We start from the raw sequence: 21,736 nt of genomic DNA on the forward strand, positions 1-21,736 counted from the left end.
AAAAGAGCCAACAAAGTCAGGGCTTTTGCTTTCATAAAATAGAAAAATATTCAACAGTTGTTGAAGAATATTAAAATTTTTCTTACAATTTTTTTTTTCAATTTCAAAAAAAATGGAGATTTCTTTACAATCAACAGTTTTTATAGTTCATTCTTTCCTAAATCTGAAATCTTTTCCGCTTTGTCTTTTACCAGTCCTGCTACTTTAATTTAAACATATCCTTTTGCTCATTTTCTAAAAGACTTTCTAAGACAGATCACCAATGATTAAACAAGGAAGGCAAAATTAGCTAGTAGCATTATGAAAACATTATGGAAGATTGTTGAATAAATTCCACGTGTTTACTCTCTTGCAAAAATTTGAATAGGCAAACTTAACACCTCGTGGGTTTAACCACGGTTTTAACTCCGTTGAACAAGATACAACCCTAAATCTTCCCATTTCTCATCTGCCATACCAAAAATATACCTAGCGTCTTGGCAGCAACAATGAAAAGCATAAATAAAATAGAATTTTAACATACCACGGTTGCTTTTAAAACTTCGCTCGTAATAGAAGGAAGAACTCTTTCCTCATAGTCGACGCCAAGAGTAGAATAAAGGTTTGGAAGTTGGCCAGGCATTGGTCTAAACAGGATTCGAAGAGTGATATTCACATTCTGAAGATCTATAAAATATGAACCATAATGTTCAAATGACACCTTTACCTCTTTTAATCAGACAAGTGTTTTTTGTTGTTGTTTAACATTAAAATTGATATTGATGTTAAAATTAAAATTTAAGAGAATTAATTAAAATTATTCTTATTGTAACTTACATTGACAAAGCTTGGCCTGAACTTCCATCCTAAAACTTTTAACGAGAGTATCGCCACCCTTCTGTTGTAGCAACAGATAAGTATAGCAAGCCAACTTAGTTCAAAATGAATTATAAGTGTTATAATGTTGTTATGTTTACACTAAGGGGGTAAAGTACATTTTTTTTTTAATTTGGGACTATATCTGCAGAACGTTTATCAGGAGCAGCGTTTGAATGAATAAAGATAATGGATAAAGGTTTTGAATAGATCTAGACAAGAGATGCCTGACTTGCAATGTGCCTTGTCCCTTTTTCACCCTCATCATCAAAGAATACATTATTTTGCGAGCAGCATTCACAGGTTTGGTGCTTGGTATGTATAAAGTCAAATTTAATAGGGCTGATGTACTCGCGTTGAACTGATTTGCACATGTGGCATGTAGGAATATATGTAAAAATTTGTTGTTGTAAATGTTAATCCCATAAAAGCACTTTATATTTGACTTTTTTTACATTAATATTATGATTTATATTTCTTATAAAGCATATAAGAAATATATGCTTTTCCTTATGCCCTTTCCTTATATTGAAATTAATTAAAAAAAAAATTTTTCCACAAATTAAGTTTTTCAAAGAAAAGTAAAGAACTCCATTAAGCCAAAAATGAGCAAATATAAAATCAATTAATCTACCAAGCATGAAACTAGCACAAATCAGCATCGATAAATAAATGAAACCAAAAACGAACAGAAATTACAATAAATAACTGAGTCAAACTCAAAACGAGCAGAAATTGACATGAGTAGGGCTCAAAACCCCTATTCCTTCCCAAGGCCAGAACATAGTTTGCACTTTCAAGAAAAAATTATAAATGTTTTTACTTTTATAACTTTGATAAATCAAATAATATTAACATTTTGATTAATAAATATCAGTATATGCATATTAAACTGACAATGCACATTCATATGTATTTTTTTCAGTTAAAGTTTTTTCATGTTCTTGCTCATAAATCTTTATTCCAAATGAAAATTATTTTTGTGAAAGATTATATCTATTATAGAAAAATATGAACGAATAAATCCTGTTAAAAGATATAGAAACAAACGCTAACCTTTGCTGCCAGTGATAACTGGTACATTCCTGGGTCGTGATCTAATATCATAAGTGATAGGCTTCTGAACCCAAGGAATGAAGAAATGTGTGCCTTCTCCAATCACCTTATTCTTGACACCAACAAATCTGTCAAATATTACAGCTCTGTGTCCACCTTCAACTAAAAATGCACACATTATTTTTTGTTCTGAAACTGCTAAGTTTATACTTGACAAAGAGGATGCAGCATCTTAACTTCCTAAATAGGAATCAACTTTGCTTTTTGTTTTTCCAAAGTCACACTTGCTTATAAAATAATAATCTTTCATTGCCAAAAAACTTCAAGAAATTGGTGAGTATACTCTTGTGAAGGTTTTAGGCATACCCCCCCCCACAAGACCCTCTTTAAACTTTTTGCGTTGACTGAAATTAGAGACCCCCTCAACGCAAATAATTGACAGTCCCTTCCCCAAAAAATTCATGTTCTCTGGATATTCAAATAATGGGCTAGTTAATAATTTATTCTGTCATCTACCACACTTGCTGATTTATAAAACTCCGTTTTCAGTAAATTTTTTAAACTTGGTATTCAACAACGTTTTTCAAATTTAAAAATGGGCTACTATGGATATTTTACCGATGGGGAAATTTTTCCACATGGGAATTGTTCATATTCAAACGAATTTGATTTGCATATCTTTTTCTGACTCTTTGCAAATAAAATCAAAGTTAATTAGGCAATATATACAAATGTGGGGCAAATGATAACACTATTCAGTATGTGATTAACCTTATTATGGAAAGCAGGGTGTTTGATAAAAAAAAATTGGTGAATGTGTTTTTTTATTTAGTGCATTATTATGTTTTTTCGATTTATGGACTTGATTCCCCATTGAAGGAGAATTTTTCACAGGGAGTCAGGAATTTTTGCTGGCAGCAGGTTTTTTGCTTTTTAGGGGGGGGGGGGGGTATTTCTTGTGGAAGAGGAATATCCAACAGGAGGGAATTTTCTGGGAGGAGAGCCGTGTGCAGGGGAACTTTTACAATACTTTTAAAGTTAAAAATACAATTATTATTAATATGCAGAGGGTATATCCCTGGGAGGAATTTTCAATGCATGGGTATTTTTTGGGATATGGGATTTTCCTTAAATTTCCTTTCTTTTAATATTGCAGCAATGCATGATGGGTAAAATAGTTAATACATGATCACTAATAAGGCATTGGCTGAATTCTCAGGGAGCTTAAAAATTGGAGAGAAAGCCTTTCAAAATGGTTGGCCAAATAACAAGGCCGTATCCAGGGGCGGGGGGGGGGGGGGGTTACCCGGTTTGAACCCCCCCCCCCAAAAAAAAAATTTTTTGACCGAGTCGAAAATTAGTAAACCCCCCCCCCCGAAAAAAATCCTGGATCCGCCCTTGCCAAATAACTCCTCTAGAGAATTGGTTTCCCTACAAATTATACCTGTGCAAATAGCATACCTAACCACAAGAGGAGGAGAGGAAGTTAAAAGAATACTGGGAAACTTTCAAAACATGTAAGCTTGGAAAAAAAAAATCTATCAAAATCCATTTTAATTTAATTGTTTTGACAAAAAAGTATTTAAAAACAAAAGTTGAACTTTCATTAAGAGTAATTAACTAAGTATTCAAGATCCATTTGTCAGCTGTATCTTAATGTGAAATTGAGAATTGTGAGTACATGGATAAGAGACAGAGTAATTCCACATCAAATACTGAAAGCAAAATTTGGCATTTTTAAGATCTATAGATTGCACTTTTAATACAATGATTGGAGAACACTTGATTTAACAGAGATGTTGAATAGATGGATAAGAAATACATTTAAGGATCTATTTTTACAATACAACAAAGTTGTACTGTACAAGGTTTTGTTGAGAAATTTCAAGCACAAAAAATGCAATATGATAAATAATGATGAATGGAAAGAAAATGACACAGCACAAGACTTTATAGTCCAAGCCAGTGGTGCTGATCTCTGTTTTGCGGGTAAGGAGGCCAGCCATCTTATGCTTTCACATAACCTTCCTGTTTTTCCTCTTTGAGCCAGGGGACAACCCTGGTTGAACTTAAGAGTCATCACACTGACTCCTGTCTCAAACCAAATAATCAACAGCACCAGGACTCAAATCCCAGCCCAAAAAGGCATAGGATTGCAAGTTCAGCATGCAAACCCCTTGGCTAAAAGGGTGAATAAAAGAAAAATTAATTTCCTACCATTAAACAATGCTGAGTTTACTACACTGCCAACCACAGCTACTCCTAATCCAACTTGACCAATCTTGTTAAAAAACTGTGTTGCCATCCTTTTCTTATTGAGCTAACCTTAAATAGACAAAAAGCTATAATATATAAATGATTATAAAATAAACCATAAGATTTTAATACACACCATAAAGCAAGCTGTTTTGGAAGAGCAAATTAAAATTATGGACCTTGAAAAAAAAATGTAAACCAAAACAGATGTATCTAAATGATATGCCCTAGGATTCTCCTATATTGTCTAGATTCTTAATCACTACTTGTCATTTGCTGATGATCATTTCTCAGGGACAGCCAGAATCTCTTTTCTTTTACAAGGTGCTTCTTGCCAGTTGACAGTGGCTTGGAGGCTAAGACAGTTTTTTTTTCATGTTCTGATAAAATCTTTAAACTTAAAATGCACAGAGAATTCTAGCTTGAAAAAAAATATACACCACCAAAGAAAAAAGCTCCATGCACTTCTACCAAATTTCTTGTTTTGTAAAATTATTTGAAATTTTCAGCAAGAAGTAATTAAGCCTTAGACCTAAGATATCTGCACCACATCATCTATTTATGTCTTGATAATTTTTTAAATATTGCTTAATCACCGGGGTGTTGTCTGCGGGGGGGGGGAGTTGCCCCCCCCAATAATGTGGAGAAAAAATTATTACATATCCCATGCCCCTTGACCATCTGGATATGGACCCAACCCCTCTTGCCCCCCCCCCTAATAAAAATGCTGGAGATTGGCCCCCATTAATCACTTGTGAAAAAACCACCCATTTTTCTGCTGTAGTGAACTTATACAATCTAAGGATAGATTCAGATAAGAATGAACAGCAATGTGTTATTTTGAAAGTGTATTCCACCCAATGAAAGTGCATTAGCCATTTTTTACTGGTAAATATAGGAAATAAGGTGTTGCTTTTAGAGCTCAAAATGGATTCACAAAGGAAGAATTTTGTATATTTGGAAAGATCAAAGTAATTGAAAAAAACTGTATTATTTGGTTACCAAAAGTGGTAGAGCTAGGAGAATAAAACTTTGAAGAATGAATTATGTGTATAAATTATGCTCTGGTAATATATTTTAACTGCAGAAGCTAAAAAAGGTCCTTCATATCCTGGAGAACTGCCAGTCAAACTTCTAATTGAATGTGCACCATTCATGGCTAAACCTTTGGCGTCAGTAATAAATCAGTGCTTCAGAGATCAAATCTTCCCTCATGAATGGAAAAGAGCATATGCCCAGGTTAAAATCATGTGAACAACTCTACCCATTTCAATAACTCCAAATCTTGCTAAGGTCAACAAATCTTTTATATATTTTGAACTCAAGATTCAAATCAACCCTTACCTTGGCCCTTTCCAGTTTGGGTGTTTGAAAGGAAGCAGTCCTACACATTACCTTGTGCATCTCTATCCCCTGATAACTGAATGGCTAGACAGGGGAAACACCATAGTAGATCTTCTCCTTGCTGATTACTGTAAAGCATTTGATTTAATCTTCCATATCACTAAAACCTGAAACAAATGGGGGCTAGAAAACAGACTCTGCTGTTGAGTCAATTTCCTTGGAAGCCATCAACAGTTTGTAATTGTGCTTTTTGCTGGAGATCTCAACTCTGAATTGGCTGAAATAACATGTGGTACTCCCCAAGGCACCAAGCTGGCTGCTTCATGGTTCTTGGCAGTGAACAACTATGTTCTTGTTGACTTTGATGAATGGTTGAAATATGTTGATGATCATATTTAATATGATCATCCTAAATTTGACCTTGCTCAAATTTCTCATGGATGAATCCCATGCAATACTGTACCCCAGTTCCAAGGTGAATTGAAAGACAGTTTCACTGATCAGTGCAGGAATAATGGACTTCAAATTAACATAAATAAAACAAAAGTAATGTGTTTTAATCCACTTAAAAGGGACATAACTTGTCTTGAACCCTGGTTCCCTACCACTTCAATTACAATTATTCTTGGTGTGACTTTCAGTACTAACTGTTCTTACAGCTACCATGTTTCTAACCTTGTGAAAAAGGCAATTATGCTTTGCAATTACTGACTACACTCTGACAACTAGGTTTCCCAGTGAATCAGTTACAATTAGTGTTTATCTACCATATACTTCCCTTGCTAGAATACATGTGCCCTCTTTTGGGACCACAGGTGCACAACATTAACTACTTAAGTGATGATCTCAAGGATGTTTAAAAACGTGCAACAAAAATCATACTGGGCCCCAAAAATGACACATATGTAACTGCAATTGCAATGTTAAAAATACCAATGCTTCCATCTCATGTGCGAAATTGGACAGTTGTCCCTCACTAGTGAAAAACACAGTACATTGTTGCCTCCTCTTATTGTCCCCAAAGCCAATACTTGACACATAAACGAGTTCCAGCCAACAAGAAGCAGAACAAATCGATTCAGCAATTATTGTATTCCATTTTATACAAGTGTCATTAATTGTGCTTAGTTTTTTTTTTCTGTTGTAAGAGATAGCATTATTTAGTTGAGGCTCTTGCTAATACTATGAAAGCTGTTTTAAATAAATGAATCTTGATAATATAGGAAATATATTTCCTAAGTACACTCAATCCCTACTTATAAGACTTAACAAATTGTAGAGAAAAAACTTGTCATAACTCTGGAAGAAATTTTCTTTTGGCAAACCTGAATCACAGGGGCACGTTTGAAGGAAGCCTTAAAAGACTATGAAAACTACTTTCAAAAGAATCACAAAAGCTTACTTACCTTAAGGATTTAGATAGACTAAGAGTGTTTAAGATTTTTTAAAAAGTAGTTTTCAGAATTTTTTAGGGCTTCCTTCAAATATGAGTAAAACTGTAGTTACTGCCTCTCTGAGGAAAACTTCATAAAATATAAGCATTATCCTTATAGTCCTTATTTTATATTCTTCCCAGAGTATATGCTCTTTCCAAAAGAAGTACTCTTACACAGTTGCTCTTCTAACAATGAACCCCCTCCCTTTAGTGGCCCTATTAATAGCCCTAACAATATATTCCTTCATTGTTTTTCATCTCATGAACCAATGAATCTCATGTATATGTTATCAAGCAACTATCTTTACCCTTTTCTTATTTTAGGTAAAAAAAAAACTGCATGACAACAGGTTTATCTAAGTTTTGAAAAAAAACAACAAATCATCTCAATTTTGGGCTTTCAGTCTTTTTTGAAAATGCAATTCTTGTAATTTCAGCAAGATTTTAAGCCATATAAAGGATCTTTTGCCTTGTATTAAGAAATAGATGATCAAATCCTTAAAACCTCACAAATCAGGATAAAAACCATGGTGTACATTAATTGTTTTTTTTTTCCTTCAGAGTATAACATATAACATTTTAAACTAGTGAGAATGGGTAAAAAAACTCCAATAAAAGTAATCTCTAGCCTTTCATTGCATGTAGGATTTGCCCTTGTAGTGGTAAAAACAGGCCACAGCCAGGAGCCATTGCCCTGGTTAATGGGACAGCACTTTAAACATCTGTCCTCTTCCTGTATATAGTGTAAATATAGGGAAAGTAACTGAAAGTAGTACAAAAGAACAGAGTTGTGCTAATCAAAGCAAGAATGGTATACTGTAAAGGTAGAATGGTAGAATGTGTAAAGCAAGTATACTGTTCCATTAAATGATTTGTTATAAGTGCTTTATAGAAACTAACATGTAATTGTCCCAGAATTAAAGCAAGTTTGTTTAGAACTGAGCATAGATGTTTTTTGTCTTTGAGAAGTTTATCCTAAGAACTCTATGATAAGATTTGAAGCATCCCTCATTCAGATTTCTGAATACAACTTGAATGACCTGCTTTGTCAGAGAGAAGTTGTGATCTGCTGCAGGCAAGGACTGAAAGTGGAAACTGTAAGTTTATTTAGTATTCATTCTAGAAGCTGTTTGGTTGAGAGTGCTTGTGTCAACCTTCATCTTGGTCTGGAGTCATTTATTTTATGTGTTTTATATCACAGTCCTTTTAACCCTCATTAATTTGTTTCACATCTTGCCTTACTTAACATCATTTCCAAAGCCAATAGTAGGAAACATTTTGCCATGTTCCTTTTTGGTGACTTTAACATGCCTGATGTTAGTTGGGCAAATGGTTACAGTTTCCCCAACAGAATAGTCCCCACTCTATCACATAAAATACCCTTGCTGTCAATTTTATAACCCAGATTATAAACCAGCTAACTCATTTCAGGCATTTACAGGAGCCTTCACTTCTATACCTTATTTCTACTAGTGATCCTGACCAAATGCAGTTGGTACTAGTAACCAAATCTGCATTCTAACTGAAATATAAGTCAGCCTAAAAGTATTAAGTAAGGCCAAAATGATTTTTTACAAATTATCAAATGATTTGCCAAGACCTTGCAAAGGTTGAATGTGAGGTATCTACCATTTATGATAATATTGAAAAAAAAAACTGGAACAATTTCAAAACCACTCTGGTTGATGTAGATAAGCAGTACACAAAAAAGAATATTGGTCAGTTACCCCAAGAGCCTTCTCCACTTGCCACAAAATGTAATGAAAGCAGAAAAAGAGAGCACAGAGAAAGTACACACAACATAAATGTGATAGTCATTACAAAAATGGTGAAAGAAGTTGAGAAACCTCACCAGAAAGGTAGTAAATAGCATGAACAGTCAATTTACTGCTGAATAAAGAACAAATCCCAAAAATGTTTGGTGTTATGTCTATTTTGGAAACTGATTAAGGCACTGCATTCCTCACCTCAGCAAAGAGGACAGCAATAAAGTAACTAACCCTAAAGACATTATGAAAATGCTAAATGGTAGCTTCAGCAGAAAATTTTCAACTAAGACATAGCCCAATCCACCATCTACAATACTGTCACTTTTGATTCACACACCTATGTCTCTCCTAGTTATAACAATTGAAAATGTCCTCAAAAGAATCAAGAAGCTTGATGAGAATCAAGCTGCTGTGTCAGACAATATTTGTCCATGATTACTCAAATATTGACAACTCATGATTACCATTTATAGGAGAGCCTATTGTTAAGAAATACCAGACAACATTGACTTCAAAAGTCCTCCCTAGTGACTGGAAACATGGGATCAACCCTATTTAAAACAAGGGACAAAAAGACCTAGCTAGCAACTACTGCCCCATCAGCTTTACTTTGGCACTTTGCAAGGTTCTGGAAAGTATAATAAATTATGCATTGACCAATCATCTAGATTGCAGCCAGTTATTCAGCAAAAGTCAGCATGGGTTTCACAAAGGTTACTCAATTGAAACTAACTTCACAGCATCATATGATATTGTCACTAAACTCCATGACAGAAACCTTCTAGTAGGCATCATTCTTTTAGATTAAGCAAAGGCTTTAGACAGAGTACAACATGACTTTCTGACACTGAACTTAAATGCATATGGATTCCATGACGAGTTTATAGGTTGTATTTATGCTTTCTTGTCAAATAGAACACTGAAGGTTCTCATATATACCAAAAATGGTCCATTTTCTCCAAGTCAGCCATAGTATTCAGTGGTGTCTCACATGGAACCATCTAGAACCTACAATGTTTAGTATGGGTTTGTACACCAATGACTGCTTAAAAAACCTGAAGAGTCCAGTGACATTATACTGAGATGACTGTAAGCTAGGGAAGGTCATATATGACAAAGAACCCTTAACTGTTCACAAAAACCTCAACAAGCATTCAAGATAGTCCAAAGAGAAGTTCTTTAAGATGAAACTTCTTCATCTTAGCCAAAATTACCCCATCCAACCATATAAAATTGGGAATGACCAACTCAAGATGATAATTGAAGAGAAAGACTTAGGTGTTGTTATTAACAGGGAGCTTGAGCTCCATAGCTGTACACAAACTCAAGCTGCAAAAGCAACCCATGCCCTTGGTCTCATTGAGACAAATTTTATCACCAGGAGGCTTAGTGTGATAAGGAAACTCTATAAGGCATCAGGCTGCACACATTTAGAGTTTGGTATGATATTTGCATGTCCCCAGTAATAAAATGGATGACACACCACTTGAGAATGTTCAGTGCCTTGCCACCAAGCTTGCTCCATACCTGCAAGAAAAACCTTACAAAGAGCATCTTAGATACCTAAAACTCTCAACACTGGTGTTCAGAAGAAAAAGGGGAGATGTCATAATAGCTTACAGGTTGTTTAAACACACAATTCTAAGTTCAGTTTTCTCTCCACCTCACTAATGCAACCACAGGACACAGGCAGAAACTGCAGGTCCCAAGAAGTCAACAAAGTGTGCATCAGAACTTTTATTCTGTCTTCTCTATGCAGCTATGGAGTAATTTCTCAGACACTACTGTTCAACCTAAGACTAATGAATCATTCAAAAAGGGGATCAATCATGACTCGATAAATGCAGAATAGATGCTGCCAAATTTTGATGAAGTTCACACACCAGCAAGATTCCCTACACGAGAATTAACACCACCTTATCTCACTGGCCAATGTGATTTAAGGTAATTTTCTTTTAGTTTTGTATATATTCTAGGGCTCAAGGACCATTAGAAGGAGGGGGGAGCATTGTCAGCATTGGGTCTTTGAGATGTGAGCCTCTACCCTACACGGGTTCACCCTATAATTGCCAGAAAAGCAACCATGATGTTGGGAAAGATTATACAATAAGGAATCTAATTATGGTGCAAATTAAGGTAATAATTGTACGCATATTTTATTCACACGTTTCCTCCAAATGAGGCTTAACACTAGGGTGTTATACAGAACTACTTTAAACATTCTAAAATACTTACTTATATCATTCCTTAATATACTCTGCTTCACTTTGTCTCACCCCCCTAATGGACAAATATATAGCCTAAATTATATGTACTCACTGCATTTTTATCAACACAACTCTTTCTGTCTTATTAATTTAGCGGCAAACAGTAAACAAGCAGCAGGAAATGATTGACTATATGAAAAATACAACAAGTAGGACATGATACTGAGTTAGACAGCTAATCATCACAAATAATATTACAATAAAATTTGTCTAAGATTAGGCACTGTCTGAGTAGCCTCCTGGGGGTTTTACCCAAAATATAACTTAGGTGGTAAATTTCTAAGTGGCACTATAATTTAGCTAGGATGAAAGTGAAAACATCATTTGATGTCTGTTTTATGCTCCATAATTCAATAATTGTTTCTGGGGCTAGTTGCATCTTGAGCCCTTAAAGGGGCCCTAAAGGTATTCATTTTTGTAATCACACAAAGAAGTTATCAACACTAGTTAAGTTATTGAAAAGTGGTTAAAAACGTATCACTAGTTTATAAATAAGATGTTCAAGAGTAATATATTTAAAAAATACTTATTTACAACAATTCAAACCTCATTTATTAGGCAACTCAAATATAAACTGTTTTCCTATTGTTTCAAGTTTTTCAAATACCATAAGATCTGAATCTTGCAATTCAAAACTTTGCTGTTGACAATTCAAGATATAGGCTATTCTAATTCAAAATAGCCTATTTGCACATTAGGGTGGTGGGTAGATTTTATGGTAAATTTGCAGTTGGCCATATAATTTAGCTAGGATGAAAGTGAAAACATCATTTGATGCCTTTTTTATGCTCTTTCATAATTCAATAATTGCTTCTGGGGCTAGTTGCATCTTGAGCCCTTAAAGAGGCTCCAAAGGTATTTCATTTTTGTAACCACACAAAGAAGTTATCAACACTAGTTAAGTTATTGAAACATGGTTAAAAACATATCACTAGTTTATAAATAAGTTGTTCAAGAATAATATATTCCAAAAATACTTATTTACAACAATTCAAACCTTATTTATTAGGCAAGTCAAATATAAACCATTTTCCTACTGTTTCAAGTTTTTTGAATGCCATCAACAAAAATAGCACTGAGTTTTGTGATTCAAAACTTTGCCCTTAACAATTCAGGGTATATATTTTCACATTAGGGGGGGGATAAAGTTCATGGTAAATTTGCAGTGGGCCATATAATTTATCTAGGATGAAAATGAATACATCAGTTGATGCTTTTTCTATGCTCTTTCATAATTCATATAAAATACCTTTTGGGGCCCCTTTAAGGGCTTAAGATGCAATTAGCCCCAGAAGCAATTAGCCTATTGAATTATGAAAGAGCATAAAAAAGGCACCAAATGATGTTTTCACTTTCTTCCTAGCTAAATTATAGTGCCACCTAGAAATTTACCACTTAGGCTATACACTTTCAGATCAGGGTTGCCACCGAGGTTACATTCATACCATTTTTGGTATGTTTTAAATACAATGGTACATTTTACATTATGGTATAGTCCTAAAAACATTACATTTTCATTATGTTTTTGAATTTATGTTACAATTATGTTATGCTTTTCAATAATGAGTAAGTTTCACATTTTTTTAGTTTTTTTTTTCCCCGTGAAAAAATCTGCTGTTCCTATTTTAATTACACTGACATGAGTATCAATGTTTTTTCATATTGCCGTCATTTAATCTTATCAAACAATCACTCAGTTATTAGGATGAGAAAATACCCACTTTGCTTACTTGCATAGTAAGTTAAGATACCATTCTCTTGCATGAGCATACAATTATCATTTGTTTAGTGACAAGTAACAATAGTCAGTTAGTCACCTCACCAGCTTTTAATTTCATCAGTTGACTTTGAATCTTGTTCCGTCAACAGTTATACTAAAATTATATGGAGAAGGGTCTAGTTTCATTAGTTAATGCTAATAAAATAAAACAAAATATGATAAAAATATAAAAGTTTAGAACCAAATTTGGGCTATATATTTGCACATTAGGGTGGGGGTGGCGGTAAAGCATAGTATATATTAAATACATAACCTAATCTAGGTACCTTTTCCCCCTTAACCCCTATTTTAAACATTGTAAACACAATGACTAACAACGCTTTGTTATCCAATTCTCTACTGACTGATACCCATTTGCCTAGTTTCCTTTAGCATCTATATTGTATGTGTATCAGCTAATTGACAAGTACTGACAATATATGTATTATTCTTTCTGTAACAACCTCACCCCCCCCCCCCTTCAGATTGGTTTGACATAATTACAGGTTTATACAAAAGTTGCTCTTTTTACATGGGATTTTGAACAGCTGATGGTATTGACAAAATATATGAAACAGTAAAAATGAGCCATTTTTAGTTATATCTAATCATTGCTCACTTTGGTCACTTTTTTGAATCATTGGTCACAAAAATTATTATTATATTTGGAAAGAGCATCAAAAAAGGCATTGAGTGGTATGTTTACTTTATTTGTAAGTCAATAATATGACCTGCAAAATATGGTCAATATCTACCAAATCATATTATTGAGTTAGGAATAAAGTGAATACACCATTTGATGCTTTTTTTATGCTGATTACGAATATAATATGCATTTCTATCGGAAATGAATTTCAGCCCCCCCCTATATAGGCTATACCTAACCTAACCTAACCCTAAATTTGCCTATATAGGAGGGGGGCTGAAATTCATTCCCGATAGAAATGCTTATTATATTCGTAATCAGCATAAAAAAAGGTATTAAATGGTGTATTCACTTTAGTCCTAACTCAATAATATGATTTGGTATATATTGACCAAATATGGTCAATATATTGGTATAGGCTATATGGTATATATTGACCCAAAATATTTACCAAAACACAATAGCCTAACCCCTAGATATTTAGCCTACCTGCCCCTGAACTTCAGACTGACCTTTTTATTGCATAATACTCTTTGAGTCCACATTTTTTGAATTCAAGTAGGCCTATTGAAAGTGCTAGCCTCCAATGAATTGAGCTGGATTTAAGCCTATGCAACATTAGGATTACCTATTAGTTTGACATATTCCCAAGTTCTTTAAAAACTTATGAATCAAGAATTCGCAAATGGATCATGCTTCCTAAGCCTACACTTTCCTAGTCAAATTTATTTCTGAACCTAAGCTAGTTACAATCTATTTTCTTCTTCCTGCTTATTTAATAACCAAATCTTTTCTTCAAAAAAGAAAATATCTCTGGGCTAATTATTGCGGGCTCACACTAGCATAGAAAAAAATTGATGGCGCGTTCATACATACCCTATCTAACTTATCGACTTAACTGCTGTTTGGACTTAATAGTAACTTCCCCGGAATTAATATGTGAAAGATAACAATGAATGTCTATGTGCTAACTGTTTAACTGAAATGGTATGGGAAACTGCAGGTATAAACATTAATCAAACGTAATCCATTTTAAACATAGTATATCTACAAATCCTTTAAAGTGTGTCATATTTCATAAATACTGGCTCTTCTTAATTTTTGTATGTGATTTCATAATATTTTCTCCGTTTTTGAAAAGATTGATTTTTTTTTGTTTACATACGACGTCAATTATCCTTGCTTATCATGCATTTGTATTTTCTGGAGTTAGCAGGTGTAACTTATCCGACGACTAATCCTGACCGTTTGAAATAATAAACCTCTTAACCTCTGAAATATTTGGTCTCCTGAAAAGATAAGGATACGTAATCTAGCTAGTCAAATAGGTAATCAAGGTATTCTTGAGTATGGCAAACAACGTGTTGTGTCACTCTAAATGAAACATTTTGATCAAATTGAGGCCAACCCAAAACACAACCTGCACAGTTGGATGCAATCCAAATCTGGTCACAAAGGCATTGTCGCAGAGATAATTTAATTCCGGGCAGATTACCATTTTTAAGCAATCGAAATGTAGCCAAATTTTAGCTACACAACACTCTGGCTATTAGAGTACCGCTCAGTTAATGCATAGTTTATTTCAAGTACTAAAAAGGGAGGAATCACGGAAACTCTGACTTGGTTACAGTTTAATCATATCGAAAATACAACGAACAAAAACCAATTTTCGATATTCTTTGAAGGATATAAATTAGACAACACAAAGAGCAGTGCTGCTTTCTTCCTAAAATAGAAGGTCATAACAGCTGAAAGACTCCCTCCCCGAAGTCGGGACATCATCTCTGTCGATATTGCAATAAATACTACGGGGGTATGGAAACAACCTAATGGGATCCTCGGTGTCAATCCAAGATCTTACTTTATTTAGAACCCCTTTCGACGTTGCAGCTTTTAAATAAGTATAGGACTAGAATAGAGGGCCATAAACGATATACTGTAAACAAATCTTATTGTTGATATTTTCTTAAATTTATAATTTTTGAAAAATAAAAACATTGAAGTGAGAAAAACCTTGAATTGCTGAGTTTCCAGGGATTAATATCATTATCAAAGGTAACGCTACAAAGTTGCCAGGCCATACAGCTCCAATGTTTTATTTTAATTTTTTTCGCAGAGGCACTTCATATTGAAGGGATTGTCACATAAACTTCAGAGGGGCTCATTTGATTGGAATTCAAGAGTTCTAGTGCCCTTTTTAAGAGTTAAAAGTGATCAGAGGGCAACTAGCCCCCCATGCTCTTTTTTTCCAAATGCGATAAAAGTTTTGAGATAGCCATTTTGTTAAAACCAGTTCAAAGATCATACAACAAAAACTTCGGTGTCGACACAACCCCCCCCCCCCCAGGGTCCGGGGGAGGCGTTTTAAGCTATTACCTGGGGGCACATGGAAGGGCGTATGGAATTTCTTATGGAAGGAATGCTCGTATAAACTTCAGAGAGGGCTCATTTGATTGGAAATTAAAAGTTCTAGTTCACTTTTCAAAAGTAAAAAGAGATTGGAGGGTAACCAGCCCTTCAGTCCTTTTCCCCAAATGTATCAGGTAAAAACTTTGAGATAGCCATTTTATTAAAAACCTTTCAAAGATCATATAACAAAACTCCGGTGTCGATTAAGCATGGGCACTGTTTCTGTTCTTTTTTTAAAGTACCCGTTTCTCTTCCTACAAAAAAGTAGAAACAGAACAGAAACAGATGACCTGTTTTTGTTTACTTGTTCTGTTCTGTTTCTTATTATAACTATTTTGTCATGTTTTGTTTTTTTCTACCTGTTTTTCTCCTGTTCTCGATTTACGTTATTGATTCATGAATGAGATATTCAGAAATTACAAACTTACAAAATAGTGTTTTAAATCATAATTTGAACTTTTGAAGAAGCGTGGTTACGCCCCATAGAGTTTTTGGAACTGAAGTGTCAATATAAAGTAGCAATGAGTAAAATGATGGCACTCAGTGTGTCGAACATATTAAATATCGCTGCTAGATTGTTTCAGCTAGGTAAAATTAGGGCTTAGGAGTCAGATCAGAGTAGGTATGTGTGTAAATGGGAGAACGGTAAAGGTGCAGTTTTGTTCTACTAAAACAACTTATTGTTTTGTGTATATTATTTAGTCAATTGAGTAGCAAAGTTGCACATATACTGTCTAGGTGAAGCAGGATACATGCAAATCACTTATTACTGTTTATTCGGGTATTGAAGTCGTGTCCAGTAGAAATATTTGTTTTTGCTGGCACGTTTTATTGCATCAACGTAACAAGATACACTTTTTCAAGATGCCAAATATACTTTTTCTCATGTTAATAAAACCATTTATAAATAGAATCAATGGAAACCCTTTCAAGTAAAAGCCTAGAGTTGAAACAGTGGCCTAACTAGCTGATTCTTGCCTAACTGGTCAAAGTCTTATAAAATACTAATACACTTTTCCCATTCTGTAGAATACCACATCTTCCGGTGAACACAGTAATTTATGCCATACAGCACAATAAATAAAAAAATTATCACTAAGCAGTATATTGTTTCTTGTATCTGTTTCTTAAACACCTATTATAGACAAGTAAATTCCCGTAAAAATTAATACTGTGCTACAAATGGTCTAAGTTTCTAGGAAACCGTAGTTAGGAGCTGTCATTTTGCTTTTATTTGCCGACAGATTTTCTTGGCTCATTGCGCAAATGAAACCGCTCAGGAGGCAATTGGCATCTTTTCCCCCAAATTACGCCACTGAGATGAAAGAGGTCAGATATTTGGTTGGGGGTGCAATTTTCAAAATGGTAGGCTACTGGAAGGTGCTTCTAACTTCGTGAAAAATCCTAAAATCAACCTTTGTTTCAAGACAAGCATGATGTCATTTTCTGATGATGACTTAGATGTTACAAGACATCTCTCTGGGTACCCTACGGAAAAAAGAAAGTATTAGATGCAAACTTCTGCAAAGCATCTCTAAAGGCTAAGGGAGGCTCTGCCATGACATTTATATACTATCTTAAAAGGAAGCACATAATTGATACGCACAAAGATAAAGTATTTGCGGCTGGTGCAGAAAATAACAAACCCAAACCAAAAAAAAAAAATATATATCAAATCAGGCTGCTTCCCTTAAGAAAGCTCCAGATAGTAAAGCAAGTGACACAGAGGGAAAGGGATTAGTGGTTCTTTATTTCCAATCGAACAAAAGATGCTACCCAGCGGAAGCTGTTTATTTTATAAAAACATTATTTTCTAGCGCAAAGCACCGTAAAAATATGCGAAGTACACTTAAACTATGAATTTTCCTTTTGATTTGTCTCTCATAGACATTGGCTAGAAGATAATTAATCTAAAAAGATTGTTTTAAGCCACGAGGCAACGAAAATTGTTGACTTGGTGGTAAGAAGTCATTTTCTCGCTCAATTTCCTTCTCTCATACATTGTCTCATATGGCTTCCAAACATAAGGATGGGGGAAGGGGAAAGCGTGGTCTGGAGGGGGAGACTGTCCCCTGCCAAAGCAACTATGAGTTTTACTTAAATACTAATGACTTTGAGCTGACTGCGTAATTTGACGATGAAAATTATTTTATTTGCAAAACGTCTCAAATAACTAGTATGTATTTCCGGGAAATTCGAGGAGATTCTGCGCATGAAAGCGCACTTTTGGTAAAAAGAAACGGAAAAATGGAAGAAAATAACCATAAAAAAGGATGGCGATGTTGTGTGCATAGACAGTTTCTTGTCCCTTTATTGAAAAACAGTTCTTTCTGGAGGAAATATGCTGCAATAGTACTTATAATTAACCAAAACTTATCATTTACAATTTTTCTTCTTCTCTAAGCTTTAGGTGTAAAAAACAGCTGTCTAAACAGCTGTTTTTTGAACGAAACCCGCTGTTTTTACCAAAAAACAGAAACAGAAACAGGTCTTCTGTTTTTTGTTGACCTGTTCTGTTTCTGTTCTGTTTCATTTAAACCCTGTTTATTATTTTTCTGTTTCTTCAGATAAACAGAACAGTTCCCATGCTTAGTATTGACGCAGCCCCTAGGGCCCGGGGCCAGGCGTTGTAAGTTATGCCCTGGGGGCATATATGGTTCTTATGGAAGGGATCCTCATATAAAATTCAAAGAGGGCTCATTTGATTCAAAATTGAAAGTTCTAGTTAACTTTTTAAGAGTCAAAATATATCAGAGGGCAACTAACCCCCCCCCCCCCCCAGCCCCAACCCCTCCACGGCCTTTTTTCCTCAAACTCGTCCGATATGAACTTTGGGATTGCCATTTTTTAAAAAATAGTTGAAAGATCATAAAACGAAAACTCCGTGGTCGACACAACCAACCCCAGGGCCCGAGGGCAGTCATTGTAAGTTATGCCCTGGGGGGATATATTGTTTTTTTGGAAGGTATACTTGTCAAAACTTCAGAGAGGGCTCATTTGATTGGAAATTGAAAGTTCTAGTTCAGTTTTTGAGAGTCAAAAGAGATTGGACGGCAACTAGCCCCCCCCACGCTCCTTTTTCCCCAAATGAATCCGATAAAAATTTGAGATAACTATTTTGTTAAAAACAGTTCAAAAGTCAGATAACAAAAACTCAGGTGTCGACACAACCCCTAGGGCACGGGGGCAGGCGTTGCAAATTATGCCCTGGGACATATATGGTTCTTATGAAAGGCCTACTCGTATAAACTTCAGAGAGGGCTCATTTGATTAGAAATTGAAAGTTCGATTTCACTTTTTAAGAATCAAAAGAGATCCGAGGGCAACTAGCTCCCCACTCCTTTTTTTCAAAACCCATCCGTTGAAAATTTTGAGATAACCATTTTGTTAAACATAGTTCAAAGGTCCGATAAGAAACACTCCGGTGTCAATACAATCCCCAGGGCCCGGGCGCAGGCATTCTAAGTTATGCCCTGAGGGCAAGTATGGTTCTTATGAAAGGGATGCTCGTATAAACTTCATAGAGGGTTCAGTTGATTGTAAATTGAAAGTTCCAATTCACTTTTTAAGAGTCAAGATATTGGAGGGTAACTAGCCCCTCCCCCACGCCATTTTCCCCCAAACCCATCCGCTACAAATTTTGAGATAGCCATTTTTTTAAATAGATCAAAAATTAGATAACGAAAACTCTTGTGTCGACCCCCCCCCAGGGCCCAGGGGTAGGTGTTGTAAGCGTTGTCCTGGGGGCGTATAAGGCTCTTATGAAAGGGAAGATGGCGACGAAGACCACACTGCCTTTCCATAACATTATGAAAGGGATGCCTGCATAAACTTCAGAGAGCTCTCATTTGATTGGAAATTGAAAGTTCTAGTTCACTTTTTAAGAGTCAAAAGATATCCGAGGGCAACTAGCCCCCCCTCCCTCAAACACACCCCTTTATCTCCAAACCCAGCCAATAAAAATTTTGAGATAGTCATTTCGTTAAAAATATATCAAAGGTCAGATAAGAAAAACTCCTGTGTCGACCCCCCCCAGGGCCCAGGGGGTGTTGTAAGTAATGCTCTTGGGGCATATATGGTTCTTATGGAAGGGATGCTAAAATAAACTTCGGAGGGATTTGGTTTGATTGTAAATTGAAAGCTCTCGTTCACTCTTTCGGAGGGCAACTAGCCCCCCCCCCTTCACACCCTATTTTCCTCAAACCCATCTGATAAGAACTTTGACAGACCCATTGTTTTCAGAATGATTCAAAGATAATATAACGAAAATTTTGGGGTCCAAAAGAAATCAGAGAGCAAATACCCCCCCCCCCCTCACGTTCCTTTTACCCCAAATGCATCCGATAAAAATTTTGAGATAGCCGTTTTGTTAAAAATAGTTCAACGTCAGATAACCAAAACTCCGGTGTCGACACAACCTCCCCCCCAGGACCGGGGGCAGGCTTTGCAAGCTATGCCCTGGGGCCGCATATAGTTCTTACGAAACGGATGCTCGTATAAACTTCAGAGAGAGCTCATTGGATTGGAAGTTAAAAGTTCTAGGAGGGTAACTAGCCCCACCCCACGCCTTTTTTTCCCCAAACCCATCCGATACAAATTTTGAGATAATTATTTTTTAAAAATAGTTCAAAGGTCAGATAACGAAACTCCGGTGTCGACAGAACCACCCTGGGCCCGGCGGGAAGGCGTTGTAAGTTATGCCCTGGGGCCGCATGTGGTTCTTATAAAAAGGAATGCTCGTATAAACTTCAGAGAGGGCTCATTTGATTTGAAATTAAAAGTTCTAATTCACTTTCTCGGGGTCAAAAGAGATTGGAGGACAACTAGCCCCTCCACGCCTTTTTCTTCCCCAAACCCGTCCGACAAAAATTTTGAGGTGACCATTTTGTTAGAAATAGTTCAAAAATCAAATATTAAAACTCTGGGGTCGAAACAACCCCCCAAGGCCTGAGGACAGGCGTTCTAAGTATGCCAAAGGGTCTTGTATGGTTCTTATAGAAGAGATGCAAGTATAAACTTTAGAAAGGGCTCATTTGATTGAAAATGGAAAGTTCTAGTTCACTTTAAAAGAGTCAAAAGAGATTAAAGGGCAATTAGCCATCCCTCTCCACGCATTTTCTTCCCAAAACCATCCGTTAAAAACATTTGAGATAGCCATTTAGTTAAAATTGTTCAAACATCAGACAATAAAAACTCCCGAGGTTGACACGATCCCATTTTTTTACTTTGATATTATTACTTTAATATTAGTTTTGATACTTTGATGCACATTTGATTTTTAAAAAAAAGTTTGATTTTGAAATAAGGTATTTTTAAAAACTTGGAAATTTTGTGCAATAAAAAACGAACAAAAAGTAGTTAAAAAAACTTTCCAAAAAAAAAGTTTTTCAAAGAAAAGTTAAGGCCATTTTAAACTTAAGACCAGCAGATACAAATATCTGTTAAAATTCTAACTCGAAACAGCCAGAAATTACTATTAAGTCCAAAATGAACAAATATTAAATTAACAATTATAGCAAAAAAACATACAACATGTAATAATATAAATAAATGAATAAATCTTAAAGCGTGTAATGCTTAAATTGAATATGCAAATCACCCTTAAAACGAATAAAAATATTTTGCTATTGAATTATAAAGCAGCGTTCACAAGCGTGTCTAGCTAGAATCCCCAAACCCATCCGATACAAATTTTGAGATGATCATTTCTTTAAATAGTTCGAAGGTCAGATAACATAACTCCGGTGTCGACACAACCCCCCAGGGCCCGACGGGAAGGCGTTGTAAGTTTTACCCTGGGGCCGTATATGGTTCTTATAAAAGGGATGCTCGTATAAACTTCAAAGAGGGCTCATTTGATTTGAAATTAAAAGTTTTAGTTCACTTTCTCTGAGTCAAAAGAGATTGGATGGCAACTAGCCCTTCCACGCCTTTTTCTTC

General features: G+C 35.3%; 1 protein-coding gene across 2 annotated transcripts in view; it reads right to left on the minus strand.

The window, feature by feature from the left end:
• Phb1 (prohibitin 1) overlaps positions 1 to 14,156 on the minus strand; it is a 36,659-nt gene extending 22,503 nt beyond the window's left edge. The window contains exons 1-4 of one of the 2 annotated variants that reach the window (XM_089096676.1): positions 14,138 to 14,156; positions 4,129 to 4,236; positions 1,912 to 2,073; positions 524 to 666 (exon numbers count right to left, since the gene is read on the minus strand). In XM_089096676.1, the coding sequence (XP_088952802.1) occupies positions 524 to 666; positions 1,912 to 2,073; positions 4,129 to 4,216 (393 nt within the window). In that variant the 5' untranslated portion in view covers positions 4,217 to 4,236; positions 14,138 to 14,156. Of the gene's footprint in view, positions 1 to 523; positions 667 to 1,911; positions 2,074 to 4,128; positions 4,237 to 14,015 lie in introns of both variants that reach the window. The other variant, XM_089096675.1, reaches the window with a different exon arrangement.
• Between the last annotated feature and the right edge of the window lie 7,580 nt (positions 14,157 to 21,736).

Source organism: Artemia sp. Qi Xiang Cuo, chromosome 11, assembly GCF_049724085.1.
Source record: "Artemia sp. Qi Xiang Cuo chromosome 11, ASM4972408v1, whole genome shotgun sequence".
NCBI lineage: Eukaryota > Metazoa > Arthropoda > Branchiopoda > Anostraca > Artemiidae > Artemia > Artemia sp. Qi Xiang Cuo.